This window comes from Lichenostomus cassidix, chromosome 3, assembly GCF_008360975.1.
Source record: "Lichenostomus cassidix isolate B80296 chromosome 3, HeHo_3.0, whole genome shotgun sequence".
Classification (NCBI taxonomy): domain Eukaryota; kingdom Metazoa; phylum Chordata; class Aves; order Passeriformes; family Meliphagidae; genus Lichenostomus; species Lichenostomus cassidix.
Window position 1 is genome coordinate 98,564,407 of NC_139483.1, and position 12,814 is coordinate 98,577,220.

General features: G+C 40.8%; 1 protein-coding gene across 1 annotated transcript; it reads left to right on the forward strand.

Annotated features, from left to right (window-relative positions):
* The first annotated feature begins 220 nt into the window (after positions 1-220).
* Positions 221-5,186, forward strand: CIMIP5 (ciliary microtubule inner protein 5). The gene is given in 5 exon segments (XM_085057424.1): positions 221-300; positions 332-400; positions 402-470; positions 3,475-3,514; positions 4,152-5,186. Coding segments are annotated over 5 exon segments (450 nt in total). The 3' UTR covers positions 4,344-5,186.
* The last annotated feature ends 7,628 nt before the right edge of the window (positions 5,187-12,814 follow it).

The following is a 12,814-nucleotide window of genomic DNA, read 5'->3' on the forward strand; positions in this document are numbered from 1 at the left end:
AAGCAGTAGGAAAGGAGCATTAAATAAGAGGGAAGTAAACCAATGCTGAGCACTGCATGTCAGTGCTGCTGTGCATGTTTTTTTCTGAAAGCACTTCAAAGCAGCAGCTGAAAGAAAATGTTAGGAGAGACAGAGCTTTGAAAGTCCAAACGAAAATAGGTTTCACTTCCTGAAAAGTCACAGTATACCTAAAAAGGTTGGGTATATGGCGAGTCTCAAAATGGACAAGTTGGGAAGGGGTTGTGGATTCAGGAGAAATACCTTGGCTAGGCCTCAGCAAACAGCAGCCACACCTCTGGGGCAATTAGCCCCAGCTCCTTCTGTGTCACAGCAGCACCCAACCAAGCAGACCTACCACTGCACAACTGGTTACTTGGGCCTGGGCAGATGAGCAGGCAGCCAGACCAGGTCCAACAGGATAAGATCTGGAGAGAGTCTGTAGAGGCTGAACAGAGAGGAAGGAAAATCTGGTAAGTCACTTGTTCCAGTTCATGCCTCTTCTGCTTGTCTTGACAATGGTACTGATACTCCCTGTCAGCATTAGGGCTTGATCCAAAGCCAACACTATCAAACAAAATTTGCTGCTGTAGGGACTTTGGATCAGATCCTAATACCATCCTTTCTAGGGTTACATTATTTCTCTTCTTCACTGGACAAAATCTGTGCTAATACCTCCTGGCATGCTGGGCTTAAGCTGAAAAGAGATGCAAAGAACTGCATGCTAAGTATCTTTTAGCTTTGTAGGTTTCCACAAGGAAGATATAAAAGTGCCAAGCTTTATAATTTATTGCAGACACACTGATATTATCACCTCTTCTCATAGTCTTGGAAAGGGCTGAAATGGAAGCTGAACAGAGTGTTCTGCCAAAATATGATTTTGTATTCCCAGTCTGTAAATCTACTGAACTTTCCCCATTGTTATGTTGTTTCAGCAGACTGAGCTGCACACGTATGACCCAAGCCTTGACTGCACACACCAGTGACCCAAAGGAACCCAAAATTAAGATCCTGTCTATGCCACATACCTTGAGTAAGTATTTATGTTTATATTTCAGTATACAGCATCAGTATGCCTATTAGAAAAATATCCTTGGCAAAATTAAAATCAGGTCCATTTCCAACTGTGCACTGCCCAAGCTAAAGGCAAGAGAAGAAAAAGAACATCACTCTCAGGATTTTTTAAAATGGGAAAAGAAGCCATCTGAAAACCTATGCCCTCTTCAGCCTTCTGGAGGAGATACAGATTACAGTCCTGATTTCCCCAGAGATGCATTTGCACTCTTGTCTGGCTCCATTTACCCTAGGGACAGGCTGATGCCTGGACAGGACTCTGACGCATGCAAAGCCAGGGCAATGTTGCTCTCTCCCAGTTGTGCTGGGAGACTCAGACTCTTGCTCAAAAGGCTCATCCTGTTCCATACTCATTCCCTAGCTAAGGCAGCAGGAAGGACTCTGTGCCTGTCCCTGGGGTTCAGAGTAATGGATATTGGTGCAAAATCATTTTCATGAGTAATGTAACACATCATATAGCCGATGCATGCTCTGCTTTCCAGTCTTAGCTACAAAGACAGAAACTCCTGCAAAAGGGTAGGACAGACTTGTGAAGAATGAGATGCCTAAAGCTGGATTCATCAAACTACATATCCTACAGCCTGCAGGGGGCTGTCCTTCAATTCCACATTCCTGTCCCAAAAACAACGATGGAGAAAGGCTGGTACGCATTAAATGGTCTGACTTGAAGTAGATGTAGGGCAATGCCTGAGACCACATTTCTCACTAATTAGCACCATCTAGTAACACCCAAATCTGACAACATTCAAATAATGGCTGCATATCAAGATAAAAAGTTCTAGGACCTCAGTGCTGTGCTGGTATACCGAGACACATAGTGATAAACAGAACACTCACAAATTTGATTTTATTTGCACTTGGGGCATATCTGCACTGGACAGGTGTGGCAGGACGCTCCCCCCTCTCCCTTCTCTCTCTCCCTGATCGTTGGCCAGAGATGGATGGCTCAGATTAGGTTGATTGCTTAATCTGGGCTATCTAGTACTGGCACCTGGAAGTCAAGGTGAGACACTGAGAGAATGTGAAAAATTAAGTGACCACAAATCCACACCCTTTTTCCTATAAAAACACCACAAAATCTCAGCAAAAGTAGAAGATTTTCTACATGGACATTGGAGCGTGAAATAAAGTGTTCTCCCCTGGGCTTGGAGGCAGGCTCTGTGGTTACTTCCCATAGGACTGAGGGAGGATCCTGATGCATCCCAGCTCCAAAAAATTGGATTTGGTAAGAGCATTGGTTTCCTAAATTGTATTCTTCTTTGCTAGCCGTAATAATATTAATAGGTACCTTCTTCATTTTTAGTGCTATATTGTTTTTAATCTCCCTATTTTGGGCAACATATATATATGTTTGTTTAGCTGTGAATAGCTTTTCATGTATTGTGTAGTAAAAAATTGTCTAGTTCTTTGTTCCATTCTCACCTGTGTATAATAAACCATAATCTATTTTACATTAGACATAAATCGGCTGTCTTTATAAGGACTTGTGAGTGAGACTGGGTTTTGGGGTGCTGGTCTCTCTGAACAGGTTTGGTCAGTAGTTGTCATAGGCCTAAGCAACTGGTAAAATCTATCCACCCTCTGCCTCCACTCGTGACAACGGGGGAGTGCAGCACAGAAATCCAGTGCTCCTAGCTCCACGTGGTACATGGCTGTGCTGTACAGACTAGCTCAGCCTCAGCACTAGCTCGATGAGCTTAGATGCAGCACAGGTAAGCAGCTCAGAGGCAACCCAGGTGTCCACTGAGCCCTGCTGCAAACACAACTGTATAAAACTGTTTCCTCTCTTGACTCACAGTACTCTTACAATAGTGGGTGAACTGATGTTTTCTCCATTTCAGGCCAAGGAAAGCAAAGTATGGAAAATCAAAGGACTCACCCTGCAGTCCCACACCAGATGTAGCACAGAGCTGAAGAGCAAAACTCAGCTCTTCTGACTTCATGTGCTCCTAGCACAGCTGCCTATCTGCACAAAATACTCCCATGGATGTTTGCCTGCAACAAGATGGCTCTAGGAATTCCTACCAGGGACTTCTGCCAACAAAGTATTGGTCATTTACAAAATAAGTTGCTGTTTCTTGGTCAAGGCATTGGACAAATGTTTTCTAGAGTGATTCAGAACATGGGTAATTTATTTACATTTGCACAAGGAATACATTGTGGATGTGGTATCCTCACTTTCCCTTAGCAAAAAAAACACCCACTCCTCATATAGTATGGGAGTAAAGAAAACCCTGGGCTCAATCACAGAAAAGACAGGTTTTAGTACAAGGAATCTACAGCTGTAAGGACTGGGCAGTGTGTCAAACTAAGCTGTTGAACAGGCATTCAATTATGATCAACATTAACTAATTTATTTAGAGATAGAAAATTTGACGCTGCATTTTTTACTTCTATTCCAAGTTACCAGAACTGGAGTTTCCTAAAGGACCATGACCAAATGGTGAGTTTTGAACAGACATTCAATTGTACCCATGCTCTTTTTAGTTTTTGTCAATTTGAGCTAGGCTAATATTTCAAATTGAAGCATACTTAGGTATTATTGGCAAATGCTTTATGACTAAAATCTTCAGGAAAAATAAAAGAACTGAAGTGTCTTCATATGCTAACTGTGCGTGCTCAATCTGTTTCAATGTTAACAAATTGGCAGAAAGACAAATGTTGGAAGAACCAACTTCCTAGGAGAAAATTAGTAAGATAATGTCATTCTGCTGAAACCCAAGCCACTTACTAAAAATGAAAGAAAAAACCTCCCACATTACAACCGTTCTAGAAGAGGCTAACTTCCGTCCCAGATAACATTTTATGCAACACATTTTAAAATTATTCATTTCCCTCTGTAATCCTATCATAAGACAACAGGGAAAAAAAAACACCAATTGTTTTGCTTTATTTCTACAACACTTTCACGTACAGTCAGTATGATATTTTGAAGTACATCTCAATTCTAATTTCTAAAGCAGAAGTGCTGATGTTATAAGTAAAAGTGCTGATATTATAAATAATTTCATAACCTGTATTTTTGTACAAAGCAATGGATGTAATTTTGAAAACTTATTAATGGTCCTTGTTTTATCCAGGGTAAGAGAAAGGAGCAGAAGCCACTGCCAAACTATATGTCTGTGTTCTCAAGCAAAGTTCCTAACTCAACCAACCAAACTATTGGCAGTCAAATAAATACTGAGCTTGGCAGGGCTCTGGTAAATACAAATTACTTCTTCAGCAGTGCAACACAAAAGAGGAAACTTGGGGGTGAACTCCAGCTTTCTTAGTGCTTCAGTAACAACACGACAGCAACAAAGCAAGTTCTTTCAAGGGTAAAAATGGATGTTGTCCAACACTGCCATAATAGATGATCCTCTTTGTATTTCAGGTGACTGGGCCATATATGTATATGTAGTGCTGTCTGTATATGGGCCATACACAGACAGCACTACAGATTTCATCCATCTTCCCATGCAAATCTACAGGAAGGATGCCACTAACACCAAAAAGAACAAGATTACTGACAAAAGACAATTTCTTCCTGAATTTTATCTCCTGAAAACAAACAATTAATAGAGATCTGCTCTATAAGTCACAACATAAAAAACACACTTTCAGTTCTGAAATCCAGTGCAATACAAATGCAGCAGCTTGTTGCACTTCATGTAGTTAGACAAGGATTCATCAGCTTCTGTCGCCTGCATGTTTAAACTTGCTCTAAAGAATTATACTTAATTAAAGTACGTGAGACATGCTCTGCTTTTCACCACTCCCTGCTGAGGGAAGACCAAATATTTTTCACACTAGTTTTCATTTTTATTTCTTTAGATTTGCTGCTCTCAAATTCCCTTCTCTTACACTTTTTTTTTCTGGTTTAGCTGATGGAAACTCATTGACAAGGAAGCAGGCTTTCACATTTTGCTCTGAAGGCATGTTGGCTCAGCAACCTGTCTTACACCCTCAGGATTGTCAGTGTTGAATTTAACAGGTTCATAGTTCCTAAAATCTGTGGTTGCCCAGGGAAACAATCATCAAGCTAAATCAACACAATACCAAAAGCCTGTTCAGCCGGTGTGTCTTCATTACACAGGTTGAAACTTTATGGCCTGTTGTTCTGTAGGGAAAAATCAGCAAGCAGCAGAGCATGGAGAGTGTGCACACAGTATCTGTCCTTTGAACTGTATGTAGGTTCCGCAGGATCATACTCAGTCTCAAGTGGAGCTCAGCACAGAAGCCACTGGCACTGCCTTGACACAACAGGATGCAGTCTCTCACCAGACTGACGTGGAGATGGGTGCAATTATGCTTTGCAATTAAAGCTATTTGTTTATATGATTAGGCTTCCGTGGCAGAAGGCAGCTCAGCAGCACCCAAGGTGACCACTGTGACCAGTTTGATCACTGATCCAAGTGGTCTCAGGCAAAAAAAAAAAAAAGGCATTGTAGAAAGAAGAGCCAAGTCCCACTCCCTGAAGTCACAACTCCAAGTGGTTCTCCTCCTGGCTTCACCAACACAGTGAGAACTGGAGGATTAAGGGTTTCAGGATGTCAACTAAGTTACCTAAAGAAGAAAGACCACATCATGAAACCAGCCCAGGTGAGGAGGGCTGATTCCACTTTGTGCAGACATGAATTATGATGGAGAACTGAGTTCAGACACACCAAATGGGAACCTTCTTTTTAAAACAGACTTCTTGTTCAGCTAAAATGATTCCTGCTCTCTCCTGTGAGCTGAAAGCAGGAGAGAAGAGAGCAGATCAAGACTCTTCTTGTCCCTGTGCTGTCCAGAGCTTTTTCCAAAAAACTGCACAGACCACTCAGAGGATACATATTCATTGGTGATTGCATAATACCAAGAGGCACTGCACTTGCACGTCTAACAATGAGACATAGGGAGCAGCTGCAAGTCTTTCTGTGGGTCACAAACTTCACACTGAGCGGTGGATGCCCAGTATCTGTCAGGCTCAAGCTCCTACTCATGTATGAATATTTCATTTGTAAAGCACAAGGATTTTGTTTTTCAGTATGAAAGCATAAAGAGCTCCATGTTTCCTAACCTCCAGATGGCACTCACTCCACATCAAGTAATTCAACAAAAAGGACACTAAGGGAGTATTCCACAATGCCTTTTTAACTACATTAAATAATTCCAGATTCTTGACTCTGTTTACTGTGTGTGAATCCATAGAATCCTTCTTCCAGACAGTTCCTGCAAACTGCAGGGTAAGAGGATAGTCTAAGCAGTGCACAGTTTAATCCTCCCACTTCACTTACAACTGGCATTGTTTCAAATGAAGCACTTCTAGTTTTGGACAAGACTGTCCACATCTTACCCTAAAGATATGGGCTGCTAATCAGAGTCTAGAGAAGCAGTGATGGCAGCTGGAATATGAGAAGACATTTCACATAAGGAAAGATTTAAAAGCCTGTTAAAAATTTAACCTTTAGGAAAAAAAAAGCAGTCTTAGAAGAAGATAGCAGTCTTTAGATCATGTATAGCTCTGGAATGAGAAAACAAATAATTTGCGCTTCAAGTGAATGTCAGGCAACAGCAAAAATAACCATCTTAAATTATAGCAAGGAAGAATCACGTTAACATTTTGGGAAGCTAGTAGTAAGGATAATACAGCACTGGAATGGATTCCCTGAGGAATCTCCACCTTTAAAAGTGGAGTGAAACACACATCCATCAAGAGGGATGTATTTGATAGGGTCAGTCTTTTACTGTATAAATTGAATGACTGTCTGAAGAGTTTTTCACAAATTCTCTGACTACACTAGAGCTTGAGCCTGACATTCTTTATGAATGTGATTTTTCAAACACATTCATAAAGAATTTTTTTTAATTCTTATTTTAATTATACCAGCTTTAAATATATTTCACTTCTAAAATACAGATTGATCACATATTTTTGGATTGAAATCTATTTCTAATTCTTCTAACTACTAATATAGGATACTTTTCACAAAGCCTAGATGTGTCTCTTTTAATCACACACATCTGAGAGGCTTTTAGTGCCTTCTTGACAGCCATGTAAGGACACTTCTCGAAGAGCATATTACGTCATGTCTATGAATGGCAACAACCAATTTTCTTCAAAAGATCTGAGGAACTTTTTAGTAAAAATGTGTAGTCCTGAGTCCTCAATCAGTTAAAGCAGCCACTGAGGTGCCAGGTGGTTCCTGAGGTAGGGATGTGCAGTGGTGATGTGTGCACAGCACAGGAAAAGCCCTGCACTCCCCTCTGCTGTACTCCTTTGCACAGGTCACTTCAGGCCAGCAGATCACAACTGGAAAGTCTGCAGGAATACCTGAAAAGGAGCCAAAGCATGCAATAATTTTTGGCTTAATCATCGAAGAGTCCAACCTTGGAAAATGTAGCTCTGTGCCTCCTTGCAAGATCACTGCAACCCACAAGTGTACTGCCTCTTTTGATGTGCAATTAAGCTAATATCTTGACCTTCTGAGTCCGAGTTCAAGCTAATTGAAATTGCTTTGAAATACTAGTGGGCAATAACCAGCTAGGACCAGCTCTGTTCACCACAGAACGTCATTCCTATGTACTGTTGAAATCAATAGCAACTTTTAAGCATTTTGACATCTTAATGATTAAGGGGGAAATGTCTTGAGAAGCAAAGTTTCCTGTGTGGAATAGATCAGATCATCTGTGTGATATGGAAACATTGTGTAGAACTTGACATCTGGTTTTGTTAATTTACTACACTTTCCCTGGAAATTATTTTATGCTACTGCAATTAGCTCTCCAGCATTACATTTCCAAAGTTAGTTTGGGTCTCTCTATCATGTACAGCAACCTCCAGAAAAGATCTTTTGGGAATATCCAGGGTCCTAATCAAAACTGCCTAAGCACCTGCAAGTAGAGGGCAGCAAACAGACAATCTCTAGACTCCAATTTCATCCCAAGTTTAGCAGTATTTTTTCTTTTACAATAATTAACTTTACCAACCAATCCTTATTTATATAAGTAGAGTGTCTTAGAAAGATTGGATGAGATTATAACAGTAATGAAATCTATAAATAACCAGTGGAAATTCCATTTATCAAAGAGATTGTGCAGATATTAAATTGTGTGGTAAGTTACTTGTAAAGCAATCTTATCGTGTATCACTTGTGCTTCAGTTTTATAAGCTTTTTTATCTTTTGTTGCCAGATCTCAAACAAGGGATTATCCATGTTTAGAGAACTCATTTTCTGTATTTCTTTCAGTCAAAGAGCACGAATGGGTAGCTATATTGATTTAATTCTTCCCTTAATTATATACTTTCTCTTCTATATTTTTGAGGATTGTTAATGATAATTTTACCTTGGTGAACAGATGTTTCCAATGCATCCATATTTTGTGTGTTCTCATTTTGAGTTCCATTTAAAATAAAAAAGTGTGAAATGTATATTTTATAAAAACATAACATATGTAAGTTCATGTAAATCTGTGCTTCTCATGCTTTTAGAACAGTCTTTGTATATAGTTCCCAGATGGTACCCTAACTATAAAGTTTTGTTTGGGAGATCAGTGACAACTGTAAATCCAGTTGTGTTTCTTAGAAACTGTATTTAAAACTGTTTCTTGACCTTGAGATTACTCTAAAGTAAACAAAATAACTAAATGGGTTTTCCTACACAGAAGGTCTCATCATGCTGTGAAAATGACTTAATAAACAATAAGATTCCTAGAACTCGGAAGGGTGAGGATGATTATATATGAACATTAGATGGGCAATACTGCCAGTCTGGGTATCATATGTTTGTATGCATTATATACATACACATTTACATTGTTTGCTTTCTATAAAGAAATAAATTTCTGAACTAATGTTCCTCTTAAATCAGACAACAGTTTTCTGAAGGGAGTTGTTTTTTGGTTTGTTGGTTTTAGAAGCCAAAAATAATCTGTCAGGGCCTCAAGTTACATTTCCTAAATTCTGCCCGGATAGAAACCAATAAACCTTTCCTAAAGCCAGATGTCTGTCTTAAAAACTCTACTTGCTACTCTGAATCCATGTCAGATATGTTTTCCTTCTTCAGAAAACTTTATGTGTGCTTCAGTCAATTCCTTGAAACACAGATGGGTCTCCAAGTAACTCAGGAATTCTGCTGAAGGCTGAAGGCACAGCCCTGCCCACAGCCCTCTTCCATCACACGGCACAGATCCTGACTTCAGCTTATGACCTTTTCCCCAAGCCTCTCTGAGAAGCTGTAGGAACCAATGTATCTACAAAAGTGCCAGCCCTTAGAAATGTAATTTCCAAGTATCTGGGGTTGCAGTCTCACATGGGCCTTTATGACAGGCTGACGGAGCAAAACCAGTGCAAATTTCTATTAAACTGTCTCTTAACCCAGAGGAAAGTCTCAGCTGGCCTATAATGATTGATAAATTGCATTATGAAGTAATGTGCAAATATACTGGCACAATAAATATTAAAAATGATGACATTTGGGCTCACTCTATGACCTGATCCCTTAAAACTGTGTGTTCACTTTGCCCACCTACTAATAACTGAATAGCATCACTGAACATATTTTATATGATCTGTGAATTAACACATTTATTCATGCAATAACTCTTATGTCAACTGCAGGTGTTCCTGAGGAAGAGAAACTAACCAAAGATGTAATGTAGAACTACCTGCAGCTATCACAATACTTATCAGCAGTTACACCATGTCTCTTTAAAGCCAAATGGACTGAAAACACAGCGTTTACATCAACTCTCCAACACAAAACTTAACAGAATGCTGACACATTGCTAGCACTGTTTTACCATAGGGATCCATAAGAAACCCTATAAAAGCCAGAGTGAAACCTGCACCTGGCAGTGTTTCAGACCTAGTGAGATGATCTTTTTGCTGGAATAAGCATGACTGTACTGTAGCTGCTCGTCAGTGCTGGCAGGTCCATTTGCACACTCTGGGAGAATCTTAAGACAATTTAGCAAGAATGCAGGAGGCATCACACACTAGGACCTTAGCAAGGATTGCTCCCCTTATGTGCTAACACTCTCCACTCTTGCTTCAGCCTCTTCTCTGGGTAAGTCAGATGTAAGTATGCATCTAGAAAAACATCAGTTCCGGATCCAAAAGCTACAGCTCAACCTCCTCCCTGGACTACAAGCTCAACATGGATTTTCTAAAAGGGACACTAGTTACTATGTTTTCCTTCTCTCCTTCTCCTCCCAGATCCTTACCTTTGTTTGGCTTTTGGGTTACGTTTGGCATTCTAATCTCTTTCAGTACTACTTTTTAGATAGTATGGCTTTTGAGATAGCCATATTAGCTTAGATAATATGCCATTACCCAGAATGGCCTTAAGGCCTTCTGCTAACTTAAAAAAACATTTCATAGACCAAACACTGAGTCAAGAGGGTTTGGGGTTTTTTTGCTTACAGTACTTTCATTCAATTTGTTATGCTTCTGTTCAACCTAATGTCAAGTAAACCTTATATAAATAAGGTCATGTTTGCAGTTGCCACAAATATAGACAACATACTGCACACAAAACCAATGAACTACATGCAACCACCAGTGTTTCTTTTACTCTCATGTCATGCACACTTGTACAATGTAACCTCAAACATGAAGCACACAGGGACCCACTGGACTTCTTTACCAGAAGGATCTTCAAATCAGAGTTGAAGCAGTGTCATTGTGCCACCAACGAGCCTCAGACAGAGATAACCTCCTTCCTCATGGTGAGCTTTTGTGACAACTCTGCATCAGTCTACTACTCAACAGTAAAGCTCACAGTCCTCGGGCACTACAAGTGTTCAGCAAAGACAATCAAATACAAAGAGCACCTAAAACCCTAATCACCCTTTTAAAACTTTTTTTAAATCTTGATCATTTTTACCTCATCTTTATCTTGATGTCTCTAGTGGCAGGATGGGGCCTCAAATATGCAGCCTGCAAAAGGACTAAAGCACATGAAATCAGTCATGTGGCCAGAAGGGACCTCTGGAGGCCTCTAGGCAAACCCCCTGCTCCAAGCAAGGCCAACAATGATGTTACACCAGGTTGCTCAGGACCTTGTCTTGCTCAGTTGTGAGAATCTCCACAGACGGCAATGCCAGAGCCTCTCTGGGCCACTGTTCCAGTGATCTGTGTTAAACTCCATTCCCTCATGCCTGGGTAGCTCATACCTGCTTCCACCTTGCCAAGCCTCGTTTTTTGGTGTTTAAATCCAGAGAGGCTCTGCCAGATCAGCCAAGCTGTTCCTCTGTCTGCTCCAGTTCCAGCTCACCAGATGAGACAGTTTTCTGTGGTATGAGCATGTCCTCTTGGCGATTCAATGCACCCTGCTAATCTCCACTCCATGGCATGTTCCTGAGAGGTCCTGACAGACCAGTTTCCTGAACAAGACCTATTCTGTTCTTCTGATGCCCAGAATCTTTATTCCTCTATTTGTCTTCCCTACTTCTCCTGGGGTCTTAATTCCAAGATACTGGAGTCAGTGATGTCAATGCTGCCCTTTACCTTTATATTGCCTATTTTTTCTTCCTTCCTTCCTTTGTTTTTCAGTAACAAATGCACCATCTGAGTCAAAGGAGAATGTTCTTGATGCCCCACAAAAATTGGTTGGACTGGGGTCCACCAAAAATTGGTGGGTAAACCCCACTGTGTGCTCCTTCAGACAGCAGAGTAATTCTGTATTTCCAAAGCAGCCTGTGCCTACAATTGTGAGTTCCTTGTACTTATGTAAGGCTTCATCTGCTTCCTCTTCCTGATCAGACAATTTATAGCAAGTGCCTCCACAATGTTCCCCGTGCTGGTCTCTCCACCAGTCTCAACCCCTCAGTTCTCAGCTGGCTCAGTACTTATTCTATGCAGGGGAAAGCTCCAGGCAAAGAGAAACTGTTTTGGGCAGAACACAACTTCCACTCATTTCCCTGTCTGCTTTTCCAAAAAAGCTTGAATCCTCCCATCACAGAACTCGTGCTGTGCCATACCGTCCCTGTGATCCCCAAGAGGTCACAGCCCTGCAGCTGGGCTGGTATGTCGAATTTCTCTGGTTCCTTTCCCAGGCTGTACTTGTTGACCCACTGTGATCACGCTCCCTTCCCTGGGCAAATGACCGAGCTCCTCCTGCAACCTTCTGCAACTCTGTTCCCCAGCCTTCCTCCCCACATCTTCTGGGGATTGTCCCCATCCACACAAGTTCCTCAGTTGTGGAATCTCCTTTATTTTAACCTAGAGCACAAAACACCAATTATCTATAAAATGTACTATTCCCTGTTAGCATGGCAGGCTGTGGAAATAACCAGCAAGAGAGCACTCTCTGCATTCCTTGCAAACCCACAAAATGCAAGGCATTATTTTGTTAAAAAACTCAACCATGGTCAGACAACATCATTACTGGGAAAAAAAAATCTCATTTGGCTTTTTGTCCTTGGTTACTACAAGATTATTTTCCTTCTCTGTTTTATTTTCAATAGGAATCAACATGTGCATTCCCATTTGGGGTGCAGAAGTGTTAAACCACTGCTCGTCTGCTGCAGAACTAGCAATCTGCACTGGAGACTCGAATAGCATGAATTCATTCCCTGACCTGTAATTTAAAGTGGTTCTGCATTCTAATGCAATTTACCAAGTCTGAAATTTGATGTAGAACTAAATAATTTAAACAGACTAGGAAGAATTTCTTATACTGCTCACAGATTAAATATTTTTGGTCATAACCTTGAATGGGGCTGCCCAGCACTGTGACGTCTGTTCCTTCCCTAAGCTGCTGCTCACATGGGCAGTGAA